The sequence below is a fragment of the Apaloderma vittatum genome, unplaced genomic scaffold, assembly GCF_000703405.1.
Source record: "Apaloderma vittatum isolate BGI_N311 unplaced genomic scaffold, ASM70340v1 scaffold9540, whole genome shotgun sequence".
In the NCBI taxonomy this organism is placed as follows: Eukaryota; Metazoa; Chordata; class Aves; order Trogoniformes; family Trogonidae; genus Apaloderma; species Apaloderma vittatum.
The window spans coordinates 12,002-38,205 of record NW_009693955.1 but is presented as its reverse complement, the minus strand read 5'-3'; the positions used below and the strand labels follow the sequence as shown (position 1 = coordinate 38,205).

Below are 26,204 nucleotides of genomic sequence, written 5' to 3'. Positions count from 1 at the left end.
GGCCGGAGAGCTGCCGGAGCCGCGCTTTCATTTAAATTTAATTTTTTAACGCTTCCTTCATAACATCAACAATTCATTAATTATTATTTGCCTGTTCATTTGGCTGTGTTTTCTTTTCTGTTGCTTTCTTTTGTTTAACATTGATCATGTTTCACCCTGTTTTTCATTCCCCCCCTGTCTGCAATCAACTCCTCCATTCCAATCAGGCTGGGCACAGAGTAAGTTTACTCCTCTTGGCTGTTGCTAACACCGGTGGTAAGGGCTTGGTAATGTTCCGACTGTCAGATGGTACCTACGAATGAGGGGTTCACGCTCCAAACTGCACCCAAATCCCCAGCACGAGCCAGACGTAACATTCTCTGCCGCTGTTTTACATTGGAGAAACCCATGATTGTTAAGCACCCTTGGACGCTTTTCATTTCTTTTTTTGTGTTATTGTAGCTTGCTGAGCTTTTCTGTAATTAATGGGAGCTCACACGTGATTTGGAGGCAGATATGGGGCCTGCCAGTTCATCTGCAGAGGAAATGGGCTTTGCTGAACGTGCACACTCGGCTGATTTCCGTGGGGTCAAGTGTTTTAAGTGGCAGTATAATTTATTAACGTTAAATACATAACTGCTGTTGCATGTCTAAGGCCCGTAACCATCAGTAAGAGAACCTATCTATCACCATTTTAATAATCCAAATCACTTATTGCCCATTTTATCCTTGCATTCAAATATATCATCTCTAGATTGATGCTAGTAAGGGTATTTTTCACTGGGAAAAATGTGTCTTTTTCTTTTTTTTTCTGAGTTAGTTTTAAATTGGTAGCTCATTGATTAAAAATCTCTTGCGTTGCTTTACTGGTACTTTCAGCCATCTGTTCTCTAAAGATGTGCAGCGTTGATGATGGCGCTGAGACATCCTTAATCTGAAAAAAAAAAAAAAAGGAAAAAAACCCCACCCAAGCTCCCTCTGCCTTTTTTGATGGCTGTTAGCCGGAAAATAGCTGCATGGCCTACACATTTAAAAAACAAGTATTAAAAAAGGTAATTTCTTAGCATGGTTACAGCTTTCGGATGCGTATCTCTCTGGGCTGTGTCTGACAGGCACATTTGAAGGCTCTGGTTTTAGGATGTGTCCTACTGCCAGACCCTCGTGGCTGGGAGACAAACCGACTCCTTTTGATAGGAGCTGTTCCTCCAGTTACCGGGATGACAGCCTCTAGGTCAGTGTTTTCACAGTGCAGGGCTGCAATATCCCACATTTTAGAGATCTTGCCATGCCCTTTTTGCGTAATTAACTTATTGCTATGTTGCTTGCATTAATTATTTCTTTATTTGTGCATTTAAAGCTTGTGGTATTAAGCTGTGGTCTTACTTCATCTAAATCCTCGATTTTGAAGCTCCCATTGGATTTGTTTTCTCCTTGTGTCTGCTGAACTATGAGTACATCCAACTGGTAACAGAACCACTGTGTGCAGGAAGACTGACTGGATTAGCTTCTCTGCAGCGCCTTTTTATTTTTAATTTTTGTTAGACTTACCCTGTTGTTCAGTGCTTGCTCCAATACAGACTCTGGACAAGCTTTGTATTCTGGTCAGCCATTAACACATGTTGCAGATTTGTTTTTTTGTTTTTTTGTTTTAACGATAAGGGAGAAAGGTGAAGGTAATTAAAGTAGAAAGAAACTGGGATGAAGAGTTTTAAAGGGAAGTGGCTACAGTTTAGCCTGGTCTGTGCCTAAGAACATGTACTAGAGACATCCTGTTGTGGGTTTTTTTTGATTTTAAGGAGAAAAAACAAGTGGGGTAGTTTATGGTAGTTCCATAGTGAGTAAAATACAAGTAGTAACACATTTCTGTTGTCACACCTTGCAATGGCTTTCAGCACCAAACCAAAAAAATTACATAGACTTGTGTTTGCAAGGCCCCCCTTGGACAACGGTTCTGTGAAAGGGCCCGTTTTCCCTCGATATAGCAATATTCCATCACCATTTCATTCTTATTTCAGTAGCTTTTACGTCAAAACGCAAAGTTTTGCAACTGGAGAGCACGTTGCGATGCTGCTTGCCGGTGATTCTCGCCTTAACAAGTTTCTGTAATGATCTTTCTTCCTTGTCATGACACCCGATAAGTTGGTGTTGGTATTAGGAGATCTTCACATTCCGCACCGATGCAACAGCCTCCCAGCCAAATTCAAAAAACTGCTGGTTCCAGGAAAGATCCAACACATCCTCTGCACGGGAAACCTCTGCACCAAGGACACTTATGACTACCTCAAGACCCTGGCTGGGGACGTCCATGTTGTCAGAGGGGACTTTGATGAGGTAGTGTCCTGTCTCAATAATGACTTCTTTTTTGTGCATCTCTTACATAAAGGCAACGTTTTTGAGTAGAAGCAGGTGAACTGAGGGTGGGTAGTACTAAGAACACATGAAAAGCAAACAGGGCAAAAGAGTTGGGGTTACGGTCAATAATGCGAATTGCGTGGGAAGTTCTCATCCGCCGTCGGCATGAATAAAAGTGATTTGTGCCCTTGGCGATGTCTGGGACTCCAGCAAACAGGATCTGCTGTTGTCAGGTCTTGCAAGGTCCTTGGATCCCACCACATTCTCCACAGCATTCGTAAAAGCAGCTTTGTAGCAGTAGGGCTGGCTCCACCAAGTGTTTCCTTAAGCTTCCCCCACCTCTTCTTGGGTGTAAATATAAATCTGTATGTCTGAAGCTGTGCTGGGTTTTTTATTTATTTCCAGAACCTGAATTATCCTGAACAGAAGGTTGTAACCGTTGGACAGTTCAAAATTGGGCTGATTCATGGCCATCAGGTTATTCCTTGGGGTGACATGGCCAGCCTGGCTCTGCTACAAAGGCAGTTTGACGTGGACATCCTAATTTCAGGACATACGCATAAATTTGAGGCGTTTGAACACGAAAACAAGTTCTATATCAATCCAGGATCAGCTACAGGAGCCTATCATGCCTTAGAGAAGTAAGTGTGGGAAAGAGCTGTGGGGATTCTCTTTTTGCTAACAAAACTGAGCTGCAGAGCTCCTGATGAAGGTTAGCGTTTACATTGGCACTGTCGGGGAGAGGAGGGGTTGGTAAATTGACTGAAACTTAAATCTGAATCTTAAATTCAGAGCTGATGTACTGTGCTTGAAAAATTCATATCCATTTTTCTTAGAGTGTTTTTGTCAAGCAGTGGTGAGACACTGCTAAGGCAATAATAGACACACAATTAATATGATTTTTTTTTCCCCACCCCTCTCTCTTTCCAGCAACATCATTCCTTCATTTGTGCTGATGGATATCCAGGCTTCTACAGTAGTTACGTATGTCTATCAACTAATCGGAGATGATGTGAAAGTAGAAAGAATCGAGTACAAAAAATCTTAAAAATGTTTTTTGCTTGTCTGGTATTTTTACCATCTCATTCTGAACTGCAAGTTACTCCAATACTTGATTGCTAGTTTACAGTATTCCACTTGCTAACAGCTTAACAATGTAGCTTATCGGTGATAACTTCAAAACAATGTTGTGTTTGCTTTTCTCTGTCTGAATTGATTTGTAAAATATTCCATTAAAATAACTGTTTAAATACTGTTCTTTAATGTTGTAATAAACTCCACTTCATAGAAAAACTAAGCTTCATGAATTGTCGTTGGGGGGCAAAAAAAGCAACAGTCAGAGTTGCTTTTGAAATGGTTTGGTGAGCCCTAGAGGATACTTGTAAAGGACTTGAACAATAATATTGAGGGCTCAGAATCCAGCTGATATTTATATTTTCTCAATTTAATATTCCCAGTTAAGTTAAAAGAATAAAATTAATTGATAGATTCTGAAAATAATACAGTTAATTCTTACAGTAGTAATTTCACTGCAGGAAGTTTAACTTTGGCCTTTTTACAATCAAAATACAGTTTCAGCTGCCACGATGCTTTAATGAGTTATGGTCTCATTAAATCTATAAGCAGGGAGCCTTTCCTTTATTTATGGGTTGTATCTGACACTGCATTGCTATGCACATTGCAAGGCGTACGCAGGTTTTAAATAATTCCATGCCACTCGTACTGCTACTCCTGAAGGCTGAAACGGTGGTTGTTCAGAAGTCTGGACCTTCTGGCTCTCCTGTTCTCGTGACTGCAGGGCAGGGAATGTATTTTAGCAGCTCCCATTTCTCACAACTGCTAACTTTCCAGTAAAACCAGAGTTTTGTCTTTTACAAAAGAACATTTAGAATGGTGGCCTGTTTCTTTGGCCTTTGTATCATGACTTTCTCCACTGCAGTATCTCTGCAAAAATGTCTGTGGTATTTGTTGTGAAGGTTCTGAGTTAAGCTAATGGTTTTCCATTGAAGGGATCAGCTAGAACCCTCATGTTGGTGTTACAAGCTGACTAAATATATTACTAGTATTCAGAATAAACCTGCTTTACCTTAGGAAAAGACCAAGTGTTTCAGCCTGGTGTCTCGGGAACCTCTGGCTGACTGCTATTTCATGCAGTGAAAGAGTTGCCCAGTGCCTTATCCTGCTGCAAACACAGAGAAAGAACAAAGACAGGAAAACCTTGGCACCTGTTATTCAAGGGAGGTTAGTGACTGAGTGGAACATCAATTTGCCGACAACTTTGTAATTAAAAACGGTTTCTAGAACACCAAGGCCAGAATTGTTAAGTAAGACTGTTTATTTTTGCTCACTGTAGTTAAAATTGCAATTTGTCTACAAAGTATATTTTACATGAATTATACCACTTTTAAAGAAAGTTTATCACAATTACTCAAAGTTAAGATTGTGTGAAGTCTTAAGAGTGATCCTCAGCGGACTTAAAGATTGAGAAATATAAAGAAAACATTAATCCTTCTTAAAAAATAAAGTGCTGAATGTGAACGTTGCTGTTGAATAGAAACAGGAAATTCTGCTCTAAATGTGAACTGTTTCAGTGGGCACAGACTATGGAAAAGAAACAGCCTAGAGCAGTTAAAAAAGCTTGGAAAGCCCAGGGTAACTTCTAGTACAAAAGCATCGAGGTTTGTTTTGTCTTGTCAGAGAAAAGAAGTGGGTAAATCAGGACCTTATTGATTCTGGTACTTAGGTCTCCTCTGCTCCATTCAGATACACCTGGAAGGTAAGAGAACAAAATTAACGGGGCTCAGGGGAATGAGATGAAGTCTAAGTCCTGTGGAAGTACTCGAAAGCATAAAGCTTCACGTGGCGCAGATTTGGTTCAAGTAAAATAAACCATTTGAACTAGTAAAAGAATTTTTTTAAAATGCATTTTAGTAAAATAAATCAGCTAATGTGTATTTTTGTTAAAAGTTGAGTGAGTCTTAGTTTAGAAAGAAAAGGAGAAAATAGCGCACAAGGTACAAAAGTGCTTTGTTTTACCTTCAGAAGATCAGATGATGGTACGTCTGCCAGAGTAGGATTTCCACATTTCTCTTGATACTCTTGAATTAGGGCTGTTGCATCCTCAATGCTGTAGGAGGCAAAAGTTTATCAACTTTGTCAATTGAAGCTTTCTCAAAATGCCAAGAATTTAGACTACACTGAACTAAAAGAACAAGGCGTGATCCCATGTTTTTGAAGTCAGATAGGTCCCACCATTTCCCAGCAGAAGACAGGCCGTGACATACCTAGCATTTAACCTGTGGCTGTTAATAAAATCAATATATCCTAGAATGTAGATGGTTATTTACTGGTTCCTGTACCATTTTCACTGCAGAATAACTGGTAACCAATGACCTGCCTGAAAGTTCACAGCTGTGAGCAATGAGCCCAGGTGCCCTGAGTCACGGATTGCTGAGGAGAGCTGCCCTGCAGCAGGTTTGGGAGGGTAAACCCCTGTGGTTTATTTAAGTGGAACGCACCAGGTGAAAAACTTGGCAGCAAACGCACAGATTTCTAAGTTTTGAGTACAGGCAGTTCGTTTATTTTTCTAGAGTGTTCCTATTGTTGAAGCTGCCACTCTGGGATGTCACCAAGATGGATTCACCTGAAGGTAAGATGAAATAATTCAAAGTAAAAGCTTTTTCTTTTTTTTTTTGGTTTACTGCCTCTGTTTTAATTACTTTTGGCCTGCTTGACTGTCCAGGTTCAACAAGCTGTTCCTTTGGCTTGAATGACACCGTTAAAACTCTGTCCTAAGTATGCAAAGTAGCAAAGTGATATTTTTATTTTAGTTATTTAACTTAGTAATACTTCAAAAATTCTTGGAGATCATCTACTAGAAAATCTCCGTGACTTCAAATAAATGAAAATAAAATAAAGGAGAGATTCAATTTCAGTAGGTGCTATCAGTCACACATCACACCTGTCTTACTGACTTACTGGTTCTTTTTGGCAAAATAATCCACCAGTTCTTTCATTCGATGAGTTTTCAGCAGGTGTTGCTTCAACAGTGGAAAATACTTAGTTTTCAAGAATTTTTCGTACAGCTTCTCATTTATGATAGTGTCCAAAACCAATGATCTAATCTGTAGATTTAAGTATTAGTAATGGAGAAGTATTAGTATTTTAAACATAAGAAATTTTACTTTTGAATGTAAGGAGCTTGGAGTTTTCTTGTTGGACTCTCACAGAGCAGGATTTTTTATTTATTTTTTTTTAGTGCTGCAAAATTGCAGATTTTATGAAGACTAGTGTCAGATTCAGATAGAGCAGTATCTACCAAAAAAAGCCTCTGAGTCAAAGGCAAGTAAAGTGAATTTTATTTAATTACCTGAGAAGCAAATGCTACTACTTCTCCCATGTTCATGTGCTCATCTATTTGTTGCAGCACAGTTTCCGTGTTGCATGTCGATAAGAAACCCTGGCAAAAAGAAGTTGCAAAACATTAATATTCTGTAAATTATTGAAGTAAAAATTCCCACTTCAGAGCAAGTATTTGATTTATTCAGGAAATTGTGAAATTCTGGGTGCAGACAGGGAATTACCAAACCAGGATCCGTGCAGTTTGACTGAAAGAATAACAATCCTTGCTTATAACTGCTGTAGCTGTTAGATTTTTTTTTTTTTTTGGACTTGTTGCCAGCAGATTAAGTATCTTACATCAATGCTGTAACTTGAGAGAATCTTTCTGAGCTTGATGTTAATGACTGGAAGCCTGAGAATTTAAGATGCCTTTACTAGTGCCATTTGCTCAGGACAAATATGGGAACAGCCTAAAGTGATTCATCTGGGAGAACAATGCAGAGCAGAAATTAACGGAAATGAAGGAGAAGAGAAAGGAAACTGTCAAAATCCATAAAAAGTGAGGATTTTTAAGGCAAAAGATTTACATTAGAGCTTGTGGTGCGTACCAAGCATGTCTCTAAGTCAGGAGCTTTTAACTCAACACTTCTCTGAAGCAGGATTTAGTACTCTGGCAGAAATATGTCTATGGCTTGGATTTTGTGGTGTTTTGGGGTTTTTGATTGGTTTTATGGGTGTGACTCCATAAAACATCCTCACATCCACAAAGGGCCAAGTCATGTGACAAAGCTGCTGAGGATGACTTGAAGCTAGCTGGTTTTGCCTTTAAAACCAAAAAAAAACAAACCAAGAGGAAGTGTTCACATACATGATCCCTTTCAGAGGGACAAATGCAGAGTGAACACAACATGCTTAAAGACGTTTCCCTTGCACAAAACAGAACACAAAATTGTTTACCTGAATTTGTTGCTCTCGCTTCTCAGGCTGAGGAATCAGCAACAGGCATCCCAAGGCAAAACCTGGGAGGTCCAGCTGTGTGTATTGTTTAGCTATTCCGATGACATCCAAGTCAGCCACAACAGGACACCTTCAGAAGAAGATTAGGAGTCAAGCTCTGAACTCTGATACAACTGGATGGTTTAGCACCATCAACAAAATTGCACTCAGGTTTTTAAGCCGTATAAGACAGTGCATTTTTAACTCCTTTTCAGAAATGGCAAATCCAAGCAAGTTGAAGTTTCACAGAATACAAATGTGTGATGATTTTATAGCTTGGGGAAAAAAAAAACCACACAACCCCCTCCACTTTCTAAACGCTGTTGGCCATCTGCCCAGAGCAAGGCTTTGGTACAGATGCATATGCACAGTAGTGTGGGCATATTCTTCCAGTATTTCCTCATTAACTTTCGGTTCAAGTCAGGCTTGTTGGACAAGAAATTGGCAATGGACGTCCCCACCCAAACTAATGCGAATGTGGGATGTATCACCTACTTACTTGAGCAGAATCACAAAACACTCACAACATTCTTCTAGCTGTTTAGGACTCGGTGGACAAGAAGCTGAGAAATAAAGACAACATGGTAAAGTAACCATATAACCAAGTTACTATACAAGCATGACAGCTGGTAACAGCCCTACCTGTGAGAAATGGTGACAGAACAACGCTTCGCCAAGCTCGACTGAAGTTGGGAATCTGTTGAGAACAAGGTTGTGAAGTAATAGCTAAACACAGTTGTAACTAAGCTGACTTGTAAATACAGACACGCAGACATCCCGACGCACTGCAGGTAGAAGAAGCCCGTCAATTTTCTTTTCGTCCTGGGTGAACTATTCCCTAACACTATTTCTTCATCTTCTAGTCTATGATTTAGCCATGTTTGGACTGGTGGCAAAATTATTCTGTCCCTTTCCAAAACCCTCCAAGTGAGTGTTTACTGAAGGAACCACAAGTCCAAAATATATTATTTTTGGTGATTAATAATCATTTGCCTACTGCACTGTCATAAAACTAGTAATAATTCAAAAATAATCTTTTCACACATGCACACACACAGGATGGTAAATTCTTGTCAAGTGAAGAAAAAGATTAGGAATCACAGAATGTTTGCTTACCTCCCATAATGAATGGATCCCAGTAATAGCTATCAAAACTCTTCTTAGATATTGAATCTGGGGAAAAAAAAAATTGTAAAATGCTACAGTGCTTTTGAAGATTTGGTGAAAATCTACAGAACTGCATTATGTTTGTCTCGTCTGCAGGAGGCAAAGTTACAGTTCCTCAGGGTACCTCTGTTCCTTTGGGAGGAGCAACGGGTACACATGGAAATAGGATTTATAGTTTAGGAAATTATCACAAGCTGTAGCAGCATATGTTGCTTGAGTAAACACCCAAGATTTCCAGTAGTCTGTATACAGCAGGTGCTGAAAAGTTTGATCCTGCTTTCTTTGCTATTAGTACCTAAATCTCCTTAGATTAAAACTTGCCTCAATACTTGCTCTTGATGCAACCGCCTCTGTTACCTCCTCAGCTTGTAGCAACAGCACATAAAGGTTGACAACTAGAGGTAATAAAGATTCTGAATGGCAAAATTAAGGATTACTATAATAATAAATACATTTTAAGGGTAATATTTTTGTGTGTGTGGCTATATATACACGTATATATACATATATGCACAGTTTATGCATATTTGTATATATATTTGCACACAAAGACATTAATATTATGTTGTAAAATTATAATAATATGAAGAAAGTTTTTGATTTATTATTATAGGATTTACTCTTGCCATCTGAAAGGCTTTGTGCCTTTAAAAAAAATCCCCAAACCTATAACAAAATCAAGAGATCAAAATTCTCAAGCCATGCTGCCAAAACACAGATTCCTCAGTGCTTCATCAGTTCTGTATCTAAGAGCCTGAAGTAACCATGTAAATTATCAATAATTGTTCACAGCTTATTGTTAATGAATTACTAGACATCATGTTCTTTAGAAATCACTGTAGAACTTCCTGGTTAAAAATTCCTTACCATATTAAACCCAAGGAGTTTCTGTAGCAGGCCATTCCACAGCTGGGGATCATACACTTTGTATTCCAGGCTAAGTTCTGCCACCAGTCTAACAGCCTAAAGGAGAACAAGGACACGCTCCATTTTAATAGACATTCCTGATCTTCAGGCCTTTACTGGGTTACCTCTGGGGTAACTGTGTATTTGCTGGCATTTTTAACTCTTTAACTATAGTGAGTAGTGTATGAACAGGATCGAGTACGTTGGAGCAACGTCCGTTTAGAAACACGTGTGCTATGTGGAAAGGTGTATGTTTCACACAACATGTGACAAACAATCAAACAAACAAAAATCACACAGGATTTAAAAATCGTACCGTAGGTTCATGGCTGTGATTCTTCCAGAGCCCTTTAATCATTCCTTCCTTAGGACTCTTATGGAATGATTCATAAGTATATGGAATATTCAAGATTTCAAACTCCGCCAGAAAAATGCAGCATTTTAGAAAATGCCTGTAAAAAAGTTCCCCCCAAAACAGGAGTTCATGATATTTACAGTGATTATTATATTACAATTATATATATATAATTGATTATTATATTATAATGTATATTCTATATATCATATATTATATTTCACATCATCAAACTCAAGTTAACACTGAAAAAGTGCTTCTCTATTGCTTTAAAAAAAAAAGGTAGACTGTATTTGTGCTTATGTAGATCTTATTTTTGCAGAGGACTGTGTCTTTACAAGATGATGAGTTCCAAACCCTGATGAAAACAATACTATACATGGGAGTAGGAAAAAAATCCTAAAGTTACTAGAGAAGCAACCACAAGCTATGCAAAATGGCACAAAGTCTCTCTCACGTAATGTTAGGTTTCCAAATTAGGATTGTGATGGACCAGATTGCATTACAGTGAAATTAAAAGATATAATTGTGCTCTTCAGAAAGAGATTTTAAAAGCTCAAGAAACAGATTAGTAAAAATTCTCCAAATTTCATCTTTTTTTTTCCCCAATGGCTGTTAAAGACCAACAAAACGTCATTATTAAGAAATGCCTTAAGGGAAATTCATCTTACGTTACTTTCTTGATGGGTTTCTTGAAGAGTGATTCCACAGTGTTGGTATCTGCCAGGTAGAGCAGACACTTGAGCGCTCTGCTCCGGTGAGCAAATGTCAACTGAGTAACACCGATCGGCTGAGAGGGGGAAAACCAAACAGGAAAGTCACAACAATTGGCTGAATGACTAGAAGGAAGGTTATATATGTCTGGAATGATCCTTTCTAAGATTATTTGATTATTTTAGTGGAAATGCACACTCATTTACAGACTGGTTCACTTTACCTTTTCTAATAACCAGCTGGAATATTTGTTAACTTCAAAGAACGCCAGTGTTCTTTTGTGGTTTCCTATATGTATGTGATACATATTATCAGAAATATATTTAGCAATTGTGAAAGACTGAAGGTTAGGGTTCTGCTAAAATACTGTCACTGCTCTGCTTTAATTCCACCCAAAGTGAGCCAACGTATTACACCAGCTTAAAGCATATTCTAGAAAATAGTTTGTGATGCTATTTTCAGAGAATATTCACAATAAATTTAGAAAACCCAGAGTTCAAGGGCTGCTCCTGACAGTCAGTAGCAAAATTAAATGAATTTTACAATTTTACTCCGAAAGTGGCGGGGAGAAACATAAAGCTCATACAAATACGTAAACTATTCAAAACAGGCCTTAGGTTGAAACCCATACAGTTAGGCAGACAAGACTTGAAAAGGGTGAAACCTTCCTAAGTAGCAAGCTAAAAGAATTTAGAACTTACAGATGTGGCAGAGGTTGTAATTGCAAAAAGCATTCTTGAACTATAATCCATTGGGCGAGACTGAAGTAGATAGATAACTCTGCAAAAAGGCATTTGGTGTTAAGACAAGCACAGCATAGCTGCTCAAGTACAGCATTCATTCAAATGTAAATACATTTCACTGTCAAAAAGAGATTAAGGATAAGAGATTCCACGAATAAAGAAAACAAGGAGGAAACCTCCAAACAGCTACTCTTAAGCACTTTCATCTGTAAGATCTGCAAATGGCATTTCATTGCATAAGTAAGTATTTGATGACTCAAAACTTTGTCACCAGAAAGTAAAAATAATTCACCACAGTGAATTCTGAATCACACACGCTGGGTTTCTTGAAAAAGCCAGATGTAGCTAAACTTCAGAGTTAACAGTAATTAGCCATATTGTCTGTAAAACAGCACACATACCTTCGGAGTTCTTCATCTTCCTGTACATCCCCAAAGATTTCTCTAGTTTTCTTTAAAGAGAAATGAAAATCCAGCTGTGAGTTTTCTAAACTGTTTGGACAAATAGCTGGGTCATATCCTTGCATAAACCCCATAAAAGCTGGGCACCCCTGCTCATACAGCCAAGGAAAGGAATTCTGGTTTTATCAGTCCTTTATTTAACCATATGCTTGGCAGTCAGCCTGCTCCCTGCACTTTCTCAGCTTTTTTTTTCTCAGCTTTTTCCTGCACAGACAGCAGTTAATTCTGTCTTAGCTAAATCCCAACAGGAGAGGATTCCTTTTGACTGGTACCCGACCTTACTGTAAATTGAAATTGTTAGTGGTCTGTGTTCAGAGGCATCTTAAAGAGCTTCATGAGTACTAAAGGCAAATTGAGCAAAATAACCGTAGTCTTTTGAATAAGTGATAATATACACGTTTTATGGAATTGGCCATTTTTCTCCGAACCCAAACCTCCAGTGATGCCTTACTTCTGAGGGCGGTACACTTGGACACAGCCATTTATCCAGCAGTTTATCCCAAATCTTGTTCATGTCCAGATTGTTAATCTCAGCTATCTCTTTAGCTGCCGTGTGGATATCTACATAAATAGGTAGAGAAAAGATATTTACAAAACAGTACTATCCTGCTTAGCATCTTTTAAAGAATTTTTTTGTTCCTTTGAAACTAGGTTAGGGATACTCACCCGGATAATCTCTGCCGGTTGGATTTTGGATTCTTTGGTCTATACTCTGGTGTTCATACAGTAAAATGATGAGATTTGCTGGTTTCCCGATAGACTTTAAATGCTCTCCAGTGTTCAAGTTATGTGTTATTAGAACATTTTCTGTTGCTGATCGCTTATACTGCATATATAATTTCTTCTGTAGGACTTCTGCTTTTTCACGTGAATCATCCTTTAGCGAAATAGCATAGTTTCGTATAAAACTACATTCTTTCACTAGAAAAATCATCTTAACTTTTAATAGTCTACAACAGTGAAGTGGGTAGCAAGAACTCTAAGCCTAATTTTTGCTAGGTGTTTCTCAGGGGTCACTTACACAGCCACTTCCCCAGAAGAAAGTACTTCCCGTAACAGGGTTGGTTATGGTAAAGTTTACACAGCGCTACCTGTACCACAAAATACTAATGTAAGTACCCGACTACACAACAACAGTCTTGCAAGCAGTTTACTATTATTACCGTAGCTGTGGTGTTCTTTAGCCATTTCTCAGCTAGATGGAGACAGAATTTCAATGCCTGAATCTGGTCAGGACCTTTTTTTAAAGGAAGAAAAAAAAAAGGTGGGGGACAGAAGTTAATAAAGTAAGCTTTCATTAAGCTTTTCTACATTAAGCATCCATTTTATTTCAAATAAATTTTTTTTTTTAAATTAGAAGCCATTTAAAATATTAGGAAAGCTTTTGTTCCTAGAGAGCAGAAAAATATTCTGTTTGGGTTCAGATAACAGAGAAGCTATCTTAAATTTGGCTGAAGTATTTGCTTTTGCTGGGGAACTTGTCTGAGGATGATATGAAGATGCACAAATGAAGCAAGATCACGTGGCTTAAAAAGAGACAAAAAAGGATTTAACAGTGACACTGTGTTATGAAATGGCTGTTGTTGTTTCTAGTTCAAAATCGGATGTAGGAGCCCAATGAATTTTTATTCTCAAAGTTCCCTGGGCTTTATCCAAGAATACTAATCAAACGTTTGGCCACAGGCTAGCTTTTCTTTACTCAAATGTATTTTTTTCCTCCCATTATTTTGCCCCACATGCACCCTACCTGTTGGAAATTCTTGTGCAATCTTGTGAGCAATAGCTACAGCCCACTCTGGATTAATTATAGACAGCAGATATGACTGAATTGTCTGCACAGTTTTAGTCGTTTCCTTGTTAATAACTGATGTATATCCGGTGTTTCTCATTTCAAGTATTTTTGGTTTCAGTTTTTTTTCAAAGACGTGTCGAGCTGCAGACATGTGTAAGGTATCCAGTGAAACCTAGAAAATTATTAAAGTAGATTAAAAGTTATCAGAAGTTCTACAGTGAGGCCAAAATCTTTCAAAAAAAAGAAATCAAGCTTTCTTTTTTTGCAGGGGAGGGTGGAAGAATAATTTTGAAATAAATTCTTTTGAGATGTTACTTTACCTTCATTAGTTTGGAAATCAACAGAAGTGTCGGGAAGGATTCCTCACTGAGCTCTGCAGCTGAAAGGAAAAAGCCAGCTGCCTATGAGAGTGTCACAGACCACCTGCAACTTTCTTTATGAAATTAAGCACTTTCAGTTTATCTTTGGATAGAGACATCCATTGGGAGAGAAAGAATATACACTTAATTATCCACACTGGCCTGGGAAGTGGGATACATGGGTTACTTTGGTCTTTGAGAGGTCCTAAGAAACGAATTTGAGGACAGAATTCTGCATTGTACGGATTGTCTTGGCTCCACTGAAAGCCATTTACCTCGCCAGTAGCAATTTGGGAGCTCTTCAAGTACTTGGGATGAAAACCACTTTGATAAATAAATACAGTGAATCTAAGATACAGCGTAGAACTTTAAAGTTCACAGATAACAGAGAAAGGGAATCATACATATATCTGGCTGTAAAAAACCCACTGAACGTACATATAATGTTCCAGAAACATTTTGCAGTTCTAAAGAATATCAGGTGAAAGGGCAATCTGGTTTGAGCAGCTGGAGATAAGGGAATCCCGTGCTCTAAAACATATTGGTGTTCTAGGTCCACAGGGGGAGAAATTCTTTTGTAAGATTCCAGATGTTTGAGGAGGCTCAAAGCCTGGGGAAAAAGAAATAAGAAAATAATAAAAAAAAACAGCAAAAAGAGGAAAAAACAAAAGCCAAAAGACTATTAAATTTCTCCCTGCCCCACCAGTAAACCTGCCAGAGTCTTGCAAGTATATTTTTTTTAGCAGAGCTAGTATGTATCTGTTGAGTTTTTATCCCCGCTATGAGCCGTTGCTGAGAAACAGCTAGAGATTGGTATTTCTTGAATGCTGTTTTCTGAAGAAGAGCTGAATAGACAGAATAATTCAATTTCAACAGACTCCTGAATAAGTACACTAATAAACAGACAAACCAGAATACTGGTGCCATTAGCAAGGTAACAGCAACGTATGTGGCCGTACCTGATTCAGCTGGATGCTGGTGTTCTTCTCATCAGCATTTTGTATCACTTTCAGAACAATTTCGATAGTTTCGTAGTCATAAGGATCAAGCTGTTAAAAATAACAAACTATTTTATAAAGTCTTCTAAAAACATACAGCTGAGTTAACTTTTTCCAGTTTTAATACCAGCTATATTCATGTAACACTGAAGAAACCACTTCTCTAAAACCAAAGGCTTCCACTTCCTAGTCTTAAATCCTAAAAAAATTGTCAGGATATTGCAGAAAGAGCTAACATGAAGTGATGAAAAGAAGAATAAAAAAATCCCCAGACCCAACCAAACCAACCCCTCCCTAAAACCGAATCACACAAACTGAATCGCCCAAGATATAATTTTTTTGCCGCTGCCTATTTTTAATGTAGCACCTCAAAATATTTCCAGTGTGCTATGATATTTAGAAATGACTGTTTTGTTTGATTATTTTCTGGTTGTTTTTCAAGGGATGTTGGGAAGAAAGTCTCTAATTGTCTTTAAAGCAAATTAGAAATGTTCCTCCAATTTATTTTTTTTTAAAAATAAGTAGAAAAATGAGACTTAACATCTACATTCTTTAGGAAAATTTGAAAATAGTAACTTTTTCAAAATTCTGTGGAATTACCAATCTGGCAAGTGTTGTGAGGTATTTAAGACTGGGTGCATACTTCAGGGATTCTTCCTTGTTTGGTGTGATTTTTTTATTTTTGGTTTGGTATTTTTTTAGGATTATTTTTTTCTTACCTTGTACAATATTCCACTGAGGCTAGTGACCAGGTCTCCCGTGCTTTTCAGGAGAGGAATTATTTCTAGCGCTCTAGCTAGTAACGTGGAGTGAGGTTGCTTCTCACTATATTCTGCAGAGTCATCTTCAACACGATTTGTGTTCGCGTTCTGGAGAAGAAGGGTTTCAATGCAAAGCTGCAGTGCGGCATCGCTGTCCAGCATGAAAGTACTAGGAGAGGACAGAGTGTTATTTTTCTTTGCCACCTTTGGAGTCATCAAAGTGCTTCTTTCTTTACGAATAAACTCAGAGATCAGTATGTATAACTTTTTTAAAAAAACAAAACAAAACAAAACAAACCACAATTTGCATATAGTGTTAATTAGGATCTATTTTTGAACTAAAATAGATTTCAGTAGGCATGGTTGTTAACATTACAGCAACAATTAAATATGATGTGTTTCAATTACCTGCAATAATTCAATATGAGATCTGTGTCTACTTTTGGATTTTGTACCAGTGTTCTTATGAGCTCCTTCTTCCTTATTGATGGTTGTCTAAATACAGTCTCGAAAGAAATCTACAAATAAACAAACATTTTGTCTTCTTCCCAAAGAAGTTATTTAGACAATATCATATTATATATTTTACATTTTCTTCAGCTTCATTCCAGAGATTTTTAAAGCAAGAAGCAGCAGTGCATTTACTGGCTGTGCCCTCTGCCAGATATCATTTAGGTTCATATACGTTCTTTTATAGCACCCTCAGTTATTGCATATTTCTCAGTTTCCAAAGTTCGTTTAAGCAGACGAGCAGCATGAAAAGTTAAAAGCAAAACAAACCCCAAACTTTCCTTACATTTGAAGGGGAAATCTGTCTAAAAATGACAGTACATCTCAGAATATACTGATATTTAATGAGTTAATAGACCCCTAAAGTAAGTTAGTAAATAAATAATAATAATTGAAAAAAAAAATCAAACTTACACCAAATTTACCGAGTCGGATACCCCATTCTGCATCAGTAGCTAATTCTTGGAATTTTTTCTTTTCCTCTCTTTCACTGTATTGGGTTGCAAGCTGCTCTCCAACCAGAGCTGCTGCCTGAAAGGTGTTAGAAGGGAAGGGAATATAACTATAATAATTAACACGAAAATGGGGAATCATAAAGCTGAAATCCTTAGAGTTACTTAAAATAATTCCTAGATGATTGCACAACTGTGTCAAGTGAAAGCAAACCTCACAGAAGGTAATATCAGCGTTACCGCCACCTCCGGAGTTTGCAGTTTGCAGCTACTTTAAAACTGATTTTCTTACTCAAATTTATTAATTTCACTACTACAATTGTATTGTAGTAGTGAAATTAATAAAAAAGGTATTTTTTAGACATCAGTTCTCCAAATTTAAGTCACTCTCCCTCCCTTACACAGTGGTAGAGAGGGAGCTGCTCTCTCAGCGATGCCTTAAATGAGGCACTCGTTAAAGCAGCTTAAAAGGGGCAAACTATTGCCCTTCCATATGATATTGCTGATGTCTTTTTTTAAAGAAACTCTTTAGCATTCTCTGTTTTCTGAAGACAGACATTGCACTGGGAACTTACCAAAACTTTTCTGTAATTTTGCCATGTATTGTCTACGATGTCCCACAGCTTACTGAACATAACTTCCTTGGGTAAAATTGTGCAATATCCCAGGGCCAGGTTCTGATCGATGAGACGACAGTTGAACACCTGTATGTAGGGGGGAAAAAAAAAGAAAAAAAAATTTCTAAAGTTTATAACTTTCAGTAGTTCACTTTGTATAACACATGAAAAGTATTCTGTAATTTAGAGGTGTATTGGGCTTTTAAGTTAGAGGAAAAAATAAAAGGAATACAAATGCATTTCATGTTTTAGAACTTAAAATGTAAATATACTGAAGCCAGTCTAAAAGTAACTTGCTTTAGTCTAAACTGCCTTAGAAGATGGTATATTGCAGGTTTTGCAGAGAGCTTTGTATAAAAACTCCCCTCAATTACCCAAAGTCTACAAATCTAGAATGAAACCAAGATTGAAAATGAGGTAGAGAAAACCTGCAGATCATAAGGGCCATTATTACAATTTCGGAGTCCTTAAAGGATCCCACAAAGGTGAAGCTCCCTCTGTACAGAGCAGCTGGTGTGTGATCAGAGAGCCACCGTGGGCGAGAGGATCAAATACTCCAGGGCTACAACACATGGCTGCCAGCAAGGTGGTGCCCATGTGAAGCCCCCTCTGAAACACACGAACCCCTCCGGCCATCCAGCCCTCCCCTGCCCCGTTCTGGTGTTGAGAGGCGAGGCTGTGGCACCCACTCCCTTCCCAGCACTGCAATACTGTCAGCACTTCTCCCCCTTCGCCTTCTCTGTGGTTTTCCAAGGTGTTTTTTCCAGAATGCCTTGGGCTGGGGGTGTTTGGCCACACAATAATTTCAGAGCGGGCTTCTGCGATAGGAAGGGCAGCCCCTTTCTTGATAGAGCAAGAACCAGATGCTCACTCTTCTCCTTCTCAGAGCTTTCTTACCTTGTGTAGTAAGGTCAGGATAGTGGACATGATTGCTGAAGTACACTTCTGTTTCATAGCAATGAGAAAGCTTTTGGTTTCAGCTAGCAAATCGCCATCATGCAACTGTTTAAAAAAAAAAAAGCACAGGATTAAAACTAAATTCTAAGCCTTCAACTTCTCGTCATTTATAGCATAATAGAAGGTACTACAGTAACTGTATTTTTAGATTTCATTAAGGTTTTACAAAGATCTATTCTAGACAGAACAAGGATTTCTGTTTCCAAGTGCTTTCGAACTGCGGAGTGTTTCTTAAATATTCTACTTGCAATAAACCATTATTAACATTCATTTTATTCCTGGCCTCTGTGCAGAGACTAGAAGTTTTAGTTCTGAACATACTTTGCAAAGAGAGACAGATTATGAAAAATAGGGAGGAAACTACCGTCTCCTTTTACAAAATGACTCGACATCTGATCAAGTAGTAATTTTTGAATTGTGATGAATTTTGAACTGCGATGGCCTCTCCCATACCCATCAAATTTTTACACAGCCACTCTAAACTTGTTAATAGTCAGCATACTTCTCAGATTTACTCTCAGCAAAATTCAGCATCGTCCTCGCCGTACCTTTTTACTCAGGGACAAATCCATGTTATTTGAAACACCGTGCTGAAGACAAGATCCAAAGGAGGAGACGATTAGCCGCAAAGCTAACTCGCACTGACTGCACTCCGTGAGGGTCTGTAGTGCTGCGCCAATGGGACTTCTAGCTGGCAGCAGGAGGTTCTGTCCTGGGATATATTTCAAAACCACGCAACCCCAGAAGATAGTTAGTATATTTATATTAAGCGTATTGTTCTTGGAATTAATATCGGAGCAGTTTCTCTTTTTCTTTGTTAAATTTATGACACGTGATCAACCTTCATTCCCTTTGAAAGCTTAAATTTTCAGGGCTTTTAATGGAATGCAGACTCCCATTTTAGTTTGGAAACCAGAAGCTGGTCATCTCCTTGGAAAAGCTCTAATGGATCTGAGCCCACAGTGCTGAGCTTCTGTACTGAAGCACAGGCTTTGGCAACACGCTCAAAATCACATGGCTGAACAGCAGCAACTACCACCCAAACTGGTATTTTCTGTGCTGAACCAAGCTACCCCCTAGAATATGGCTTTATCTCCTTAAAAAACTCTGAGTTAGTCATTCTTGAGCAGGTTTAATTTAAACCTTACATTTTCTAGTGGTCTGGTTTATACCTGTAGTGTGGTGAATCTGCTATGACAATACCTTTAATAAACGAGCAGTTTGCCAGGCTTTTAGCGTCCAAAGGATACAGCTTGTTCTCTGAAAGACAGACAAATACACATCAGCAGTGTGCCAAGATCTCGGCAACACCATGAAGCCTGGAAGTTCCTTAATTATACTTAGGGACAGTACATAAAATAAAGGCCCAGGAACTCTAAGAGCCAGGACTTCTATTTTTAACTGTGCCTAATCAGAAGTTATTTTCTAGGAAGGAGTATCTTTTCAAACGCACAAAGAAATACAAATCGACGGTTTTCAGTAACTACTTTGTATGTAAATCCCTTTGTCTTAATGAGACAGTCAACAGGAACACAATCTGTGAAGCTAACGGATGCATTCAAATCAATCAAATAAGCGTATCTGTTATAGGTAGATGTAGCCATGTGCAACAGTATTTGCATTTATATGCTTTTTTATACACCAGTAACACATCAAGAAAGAAAAGATTTACATCAAGTATTTAAAGTAAGTCATTCTAAAATATTCAGTGCTTCTTTTAGAGAGCTGAGAGTGTCTTTTTTCAGTGCCTGCAACTTCCACAGTGGAAGAAACAGATATTTCTTCCACAAGGTTTTTCTAACTGAGATTTCTGATGTGATCGTCTCCACACATGTGCTGAATTATTTATACTCCTAGACAAAAATCAGTGTGAAATACAGGATTTATACTGAGTCAATGTTCAGGAAAGCATGTTTACCATTAACAGGCAGAAGAGCAGCAATAGTTTCATATGCGACTGGAAGAGCTATCTGTGGATCAAGAACTATCCCATCTTCATTAAAGAAGTCATTGTGAGTCCACTCTTCATATGGATCTTTCTCTCCTCCAAAAGATGTTGTCTAAATAAGAACATTGTGAAAACACAGTGAAAAGAACAGCTAACAAGTCTACTAACAAAGCAAGTGTTGCAAGAGATTGTAGTTTTCTAATATAGAAATAGAACATGATCTTCTACTGAAAAATGGATTTTACTAGGCTACTTTTTGTTAAATGGCCAGCAGCATTACAGATGTTTCCTACCTAGAGTGGCTGCGTTTCCCCTTTAATGATGCAGTTATTCAGTTGTACAGCCAAAATACATTCTTAATTAATTTAATGGAGGCTTTCATAAACGTTCTTGGCCAAATATTATAAACAAACATTTTTTCAAATGGATCATTTTTGAGAAAAATAACATTCAATGCATAAATACGCTTGCCTAGCCATGTCGACCTATTCCACTCAAACGTTAAGAGTCCTTTCGTTTCAAGCCTAAAGCACTGCTTGACCTGAACAAAAACCAAAGGTGCTATTCAAGAACTTGAGCCATCTTAAAGTTTTACAAAACTGGTAGGAATATCTTCACATAAACCATGCACTTAAAAATCAAACCTTTCCTGTGATATTTTACCTATTAAAAAAAAGCTTTGTAAAAGTCAGATCTCTATATTCTTTAGCAATCTTGGCAGCAGCTGTTTGTTAAAATCACTAATATTTTCAGCCACATTAGCAGGACTTATTATACTGAAATAGGAATGGAGAATGCTTCTTGTGCTTGTGCCACAGCTGCACCACTTCTAGTACTCAAATCAGTTTACGTTTTACACTGAAGTACACACATATGCAGGGAAATTTTTATTTGTAGAGCTGTGTGAGGTTTTTCTGGTGGGTTTTTTTTTGCGTTTTAAACAAGCTGCTTAAATATTGCTGGAGAAATGGGAGAAAAAAAGATGTTTGTACAGTCAGCATTATTCAATCAAGACATCACGCATTCAAAAGATGTATTTAAGGTTAGCATAAAATACCTTTGCTGTAAATCCATAGTTTTCTATTTGGCATTGTCTGTACATTTCCTTGGCAGCCAATGTGTATTTACATAGTTCTAAAGAATCTAACAGTAAATCTGCAAAAATATTAAGAGCATTAGCATATTCTGAAGAGGAAGTTCATTTTGTCCTATTATTTTTACAGAGGCCTATGTAGAAATTCACTCTGTTTTCACATTTATTAAATATTTTCAACACAAACACAAATAAATTATCATCGTAATTACCTGGACTACATACTGTAGCTGCTTGGCAAGCCATTTCATAGATCACTGCTGGAAGATTCATATCGTTAGGCATGATCATTGGAACATCAGCTCCCAACATATGACAAAGCCTCTGACATGCTGAGAAGAGCAGCTTCCCTGTTTCTTCATTACAGTGATTTTCATAGAACTCCCTATTAAAAAATCATAGATGTTAAAAATATATTAGAAAATAGTCCTTAGAGCTTTTACTTGAGGCCATGTTCTCTTCTAGTTATTTAATTCTCTTTTACATATTTCACCTCTATGACTTGCTGCAACTAAAACTTCTGTGCCTGAAGTGAAAAAACTTACCTTAGAGATATATACCAAAGCACACAGAACATATTATTAATAATAATTTAAAAAATTTAGCATTTTCATCTACTGTCTTTTAGGGGGAGGTGGTAGTAAGTTTCAATTATCTGACAACCTAAGCACAAGGCAGAGACCAGCTAGAAACCATGAGATGGTGTGTACAGTCAGCGTACCATAGTTTTCTTCTATTTGTGTAAATCGAGAAACTCTCATATGGTTATTTAATATTGTGCCTTACTTATCTCTCGCCAGAGAAGTGTAGGGACACTTAGGAATCGTGTCATGGCAAAAACCAATGGCAGTTTTCAGAGACAACAACTTAACTCTACACTCAATATTGCGTACGGACAATAAAATCATATTGCTAAAGACTCGTGTTTTAGAAAAAACAACAACCAAACTCCCCTGTCCTTTGCTTTCCCTCTACTTACTCCTGCAAAGTATTTGAAATAGTACACGTTAAAAGTTACAATCTTGAAACCCTCTGCAGCTTTACCTGCATATTTGTAGAGCGTCTTCAACTTTTCCAGCATCTAGGGCTCTCAAGGCCAGTTTTTCTCCCAGTTCTTGCTCTGACCTCTGCAGGAGCAAAGCCAATCTGTACAACCTTGATTCAGTAGAACGGTTCTTGGTTTTAGCATCTTCTGAGTTACAGTTCATTGGTGGCACTCTTCTAGACTTTGATGCAGATCTGACCGTTTCATAAGCTTTTATGTGATTTTCAAGAAGTTTAGACATTAGTGAAGGATTCCTAAATTCTTCAGCTGAAAGAAAGATATCAAAGTCTTCCTGCAACAAAAAATACAAATATATATTTGTATTCACGTAACTTCCTTTAAAAACATTTGCGTTGTTTTTGTTGAAGTGGTTTTTTTTCCTGTTTTATTTGTAGAGGGATACTTTCAGTACAAAGTTGGCTTCATTAGTTTCTATCAATTCCTGATTGATGTAGTAAATTAAAAATATTTTCTAGGCAGTAGGTAAGCAAAATAAAAGAACCTGAAGGATACTGGATGCTCAAATGGTGTATTAAATAATTTCAATTAACAAACCATATGAAAATCTTAATAAAATGTTCTAGTACTCTGTCATGAAATCTTTGAAGTGTTACCAATTACGACTTTTAGGAGATTATCTATTTTTTTGTTTAAATGGACAACTGAGTTCTAGTAATTGAGAACTATCGCCGGCACTATTGAAATTGCTAGATTAGTCTTAGAACCTCTTGGAAGCCAGTAATAAAAACAACCATTGCACAGAAGATGTAAATACAATTAATTTTTAATATTGTCCATGTTATAAAAGCAGTTGGAATAAGTACAGTAAATCAAAAGCAGTTTGAAACTGTAAGGATACCTACCTGCAGGGTAGCAAGTGTTTCAAACATTTTTAGGTTTGCTTCACATTCATCTTTCTTCAGAGGATTGTCTGTTGGGAGGAGAAAAAGAATGACTTCCTGACTGTTTACAGCAAAGATTTGTAAGATTTTAAAGTCGTAGCTTACCTTTTTGAATGCTGAACAGGAATTTAAGGATTTCCACGAGTGTCTTAGTCATAAACATTTGTGTTTTTTGCTGCAGGAAAGGAAGAGGTTCATGTTTTGTTTGGTCAAAACATTGCCAGTAACACAGTGATCCTCAGGATCCCACTCTATTAAATATTACGCAGTGCTCTACAAATGCCTAAAGCAACAGTCACTAAGTCTAAGATACAACCAGTTGAAAAGCAAAAGAACAGAAAGTTATTGTAAATATGCATCCTTTACAGAAATAGCAAGTATTTTATGGCTGTAATAGATATGTACTCCACAGTCTCTTAGCTTGCACAGGAGTTGAAAATATCCACCCTTCTCACTTTGTTCTTCCATCCCTTGCCCAGAATAACTCCCTAAAACAGCCCTTAACAAAATATTCTCTTCTGTGGTTAGAAGACAGGAACGTGTGCTGTCAACTCTGAAGCTTCAGCCCACTTTGGTGCATGGCAAAGCTACACCTACAGTTTTTAAACAGGTATTTTCTAAGCAAGTAAAGAAGCAACTGGGAAATTCATAGGACTAGAGGTGTAATAAGGCAGCAGGATTTATAAATTATTGAGTTCAGGCAGCCATGCCACTGTGTGGAGATGCTTTTCAAACGACACAAAATAATTGTACAGTATACAGAATCGGAATAAGCTCAAGTTGGAAGAGGATTCAAGAGGTTACCTGGCCCAAGCTCTTGCTCAAAGCAGGACCAGGTCATCATCCCTTTGTGCTGGAAGACACAGTTTTTACACTTGCATCTCCTACCTTTTTTTAAGCATCTGGGTAAAACCAGTATTTAGAACAACTTGTGCACACACTTTATGATGTGAAATGACTCAGTACCTCTTCAGAATTATCTGCTTTATTCTGTAATACCAGGGTTCCCCACATAGTCAGTCTCTCCGCAACTTTCTCAGCTTCAGCAACAGTCAGAGATTTTAACAAAGTCAGAGACTCCTCTCCCTGAAGAAGAAAAAAGTGATATGTAAATTGTGTATCAGATTGCAGCAAGTAGTACAGCTTGCCCCTGTTTTAAAAATAGGCCTCAGTGTCTTTAAATTCTGAGATCAACTGGCATGAAGTAGTTCAGTACCCTTTCTTTGTCAATCAGGTCTATCATCCTCAGAATGTAGACTTCCACAGTGGGCAACATATAGGCTGCTACAATTTTCAAAGCATCCTCCAAGGAAGTAGGGGTGTCTTGTTTCAGAATGTATTTCACCAGTCTCTGTAAGAAGAAAACAGATACGGACTTCAGTTCATTGTTGTCTAGGATAAGAAAGGAAGAACTAATTCATACACACTACTGCTGCATTGCAATAGTACAGCTCATACCAAGCAAGGTACCTCCAAGTTTAAAACTTGGCTAAAGCGTAACTGGGAGAAGACTGGCCTTGAGGAAGAGAATTATCTGAGGAACTCTCAAAATTCAGGGGACTCATCTGGCTCCACAGAATGGCAAGGACCTTTTTCAGAAATACTCCTGTTTTCTCCTGGTCACTTACCATTATCATCTGCTTGTCCTTTAAAAGATTAGTATCTCTTATTCCATAGGCTCGCAAAAGCTTCTTCATCTCCATCAGTCGGTAACTTTCCTGTAATAACTTTACTCTATGGACAAATAAGACTATTATTAATTTAATTGCCAGCTATAGCTATGTGATTTAATCATCATACTACTTCAGATACACAGTATTCCCCCAAAAACCCCCAGAATTCTAAGTGAAAGTTCACACAAAACTCATGTAAAACTGTAGATTTTGCCTTACTTGACATGATTCATTTCCAGGTGCTGTTTTACCAGCTGCTCCACGGCTGCGCTCCATGGCACCACAGCACCATGCATTATCTGTAGAACTGCATCAAATTTCAGCTATAAAAGGAACATAAAGAGCTTACTTTTCAAAATAAGTTACAAGGTAATGTCCTGAAGTATTGTTCACGAGTGATTGATTCATTTAGGCAAGAATTGCATTTCCTGGCCCAGTGTCCACTTGATAAAGGGCATTCATTATCATAGTATGATGTGTCAATTTAGATTAGAAAATGCTTAGAGTAATTTATGACACTGTAGAGCTTGACTTTCATACATAGTAAAGTTAGTGAGTTTTCCACATGGTGACATCAAAACTACAATTAAATTCTCAAGCAAAGAGCATCCTATGGGAGAAGATAATGATGATGATGATGATGACCACTCAGGCAGAAACGTACTCATATGCTTCTGTAAATATTATATTTCATTCTGAACTGATATGTTAGAGCCACTTGATGCCTCTTTTATAAAATATACTTACACCTGTGTCAGAGATACAGCCAATGACAGCTATTGCCTTTGCCTCCCAAGCAGTTTCAAATACTGAAGTCGACCGTGTACGACAGCGTTCTAGCAAATCCTGTATATTTTGATAAAGAATATTAGGGTATTTGAATTCAGAAAAGATAGGAATATCTTCTAAACAAAAAATAAAAGTTTTTTTGTATATTAAGGGACAGATTTGGCTATCTGTGCTTGCATCTCTTAATGCCTTATTACTGAAATAGTTAACTATCAAGAAGTTCATTGGTAGGAGTAAGCTGATCTGAAAGCTGGTCCTAAAATTCAAGCATAAGTAAAACTGGTCATCAGATTT

General features: G+C 37.7%; 2 protein-coding genes across 2 annotated transcripts in view; one reads left to right on the top strand and one right to left on the bottom strand.

Annotated features, from left to right (window-relative positions):
- The first annotated feature begins 2,103 nt into the window (after positions 1 to 2,103).
- On the top strand, positions 2,104 to 3,624 carry VPS29 (vacuolar protein sorting 29 homolog (S. cerevisiae)). The gene is made up of 3 exons (XM_009865632.1): positions 2,104 to 2,310; positions 2,737 to 2,972; positions 3,262 to 3,624. Exons 1-3 carry the CDS (start codon positions 2,104 to 2,106, stop codon positions 3,377 to 3,379), a joined length of 561 nt encoding a protein of 186 aa, XP_009863934.1. The 3' UTR covers positions 3,380 to 3,624.
- Positions 3,625 to 5,070: 1,446 nt separating this feature from the next.
- KNTC1 (kinetochore associated 1) overlaps positions 5,071 to 26,204 on the bottom strand; it is a 32,831-nt gene continuing 11,697 nt past the window's right edge. The window contains exons 26-63 of the mRNA XM_009865621.1: positions 25,869 to 25,967; positions 25,341 to 25,444; positions 25,077 to 25,182; positions 24,665 to 24,799; positions 24,415 to 24,534; positions 23,554 to 23,623; positions 23,410 to 23,477; positions 22,546 to 22,838; positions 21,714 to 21,886; positions 21,466 to 21,563; positions 20,379 to 20,520; positions 19,664 to 19,720; positions 19,009 to 19,172; positions 18,401 to 18,505; positions 17,462 to 17,590; positions 16,849 to 16,965; positions 16,333 to 16,442; positions 15,883 to 16,093; positions 15,125 to 15,214; positions 14,604 to 14,775; positions 14,127 to 14,185; positions 13,762 to 13,978; positions 13,178 to 13,251; positions 12,681 to 12,891; positions 12,466 to 12,575; positions 11,955 to 12,004; positions 11,512 to 11,590; positions 10,768 to 10,886; positions 10,058 to 10,193; positions 9,703 to 9,798; positions 8,785 to 8,841; positions 8,311 to 8,365; positions 8,168 to 8,231; positions 7,630 to 7,759; positions 6,701 to 6,790; positions 6,310 to 6,455; positions 5,368 to 5,458; positions 5,071 to 5,100 (exon numbers count right to left, since the gene is read on the bottom strand). Coding sequence (XP_009863923.1) covers positions 5,071 to 5,100; positions 5,368 to 5,458; positions 6,310 to 6,455; positions 6,701 to 6,790; positions 7,630 to 7,759; positions 8,168 to 8,231; positions 8,311 to 8,365; positions 8,785 to 8,841; positions 9,703 to 9,798; positions 10,058 to 10,193; positions 10,768 to 10,886; positions 11,512 to 11,590; positions 11,955 to 12,004; positions 12,466 to 12,575; positions 12,681 to 12,891; positions 13,178 to 13,251; positions 13,762 to 13,978; positions 14,127 to 14,185; positions 14,604 to 14,775; positions 15,125 to 15,214; positions 15,883 to 16,093; positions 16,333 to 16,442; positions 16,849 to 16,965; positions 17,462 to 17,590; positions 18,401 to 18,505; positions 19,009 to 19,172; positions 19,664 to 19,720; positions 20,379 to 20,520; positions 21,466 to 21,563; positions 21,714 to 21,886; positions 22,546 to 22,838; positions 23,410 to 23,477; positions 23,554 to 23,623; positions 24,415 to 24,534; positions 24,665 to 24,799; positions 25,077 to 25,182; positions 25,341 to 25,444; positions 25,869 to 25,967 — 4,377 coding nt within the window. The remainder of the gene's footprint in view (positions 5,101 to 5,367; positions 5,459 to 6,309; positions 6,456 to 6,700; positions 6,791 to 7,629; positions 7,760 to 8,167; positions 8,232 to 8,310; positions 8,366 to 8,784; positions 8,842 to 9,702; positions 9,799 to 10,057; positions 10,194 to 10,767; positions 10,887 to 11,511; positions 11,591 to 11,954; positions 12,005 to 12,465; positions 12,576 to 12,680; positions 12,892 to 13,177; positions 13,252 to 13,761; positions 13,979 to 14,126; positions 14,186 to 14,603; positions 14,776 to 15,124; positions 15,215 to 15,882; positions 16,094 to 16,332; positions 16,443 to 16,848; positions 16,966 to 17,461; positions 17,591 to 18,400; positions 18,506 to 19,008; positions 19,173 to 19,663; positions 19,721 to 20,378; positions 20,521 to 21,465; positions 21,564 to 21,713; positions 21,887 to 22,545; positions 22,839 to 23,409; positions 23,478 to 23,553; positions 23,624 to 24,414; positions 24,535 to 24,664; positions 24,800 to 25,076; positions 25,183 to 25,340; positions 25,445 to 25,868; positions 25,968 to 26,204) is intronic.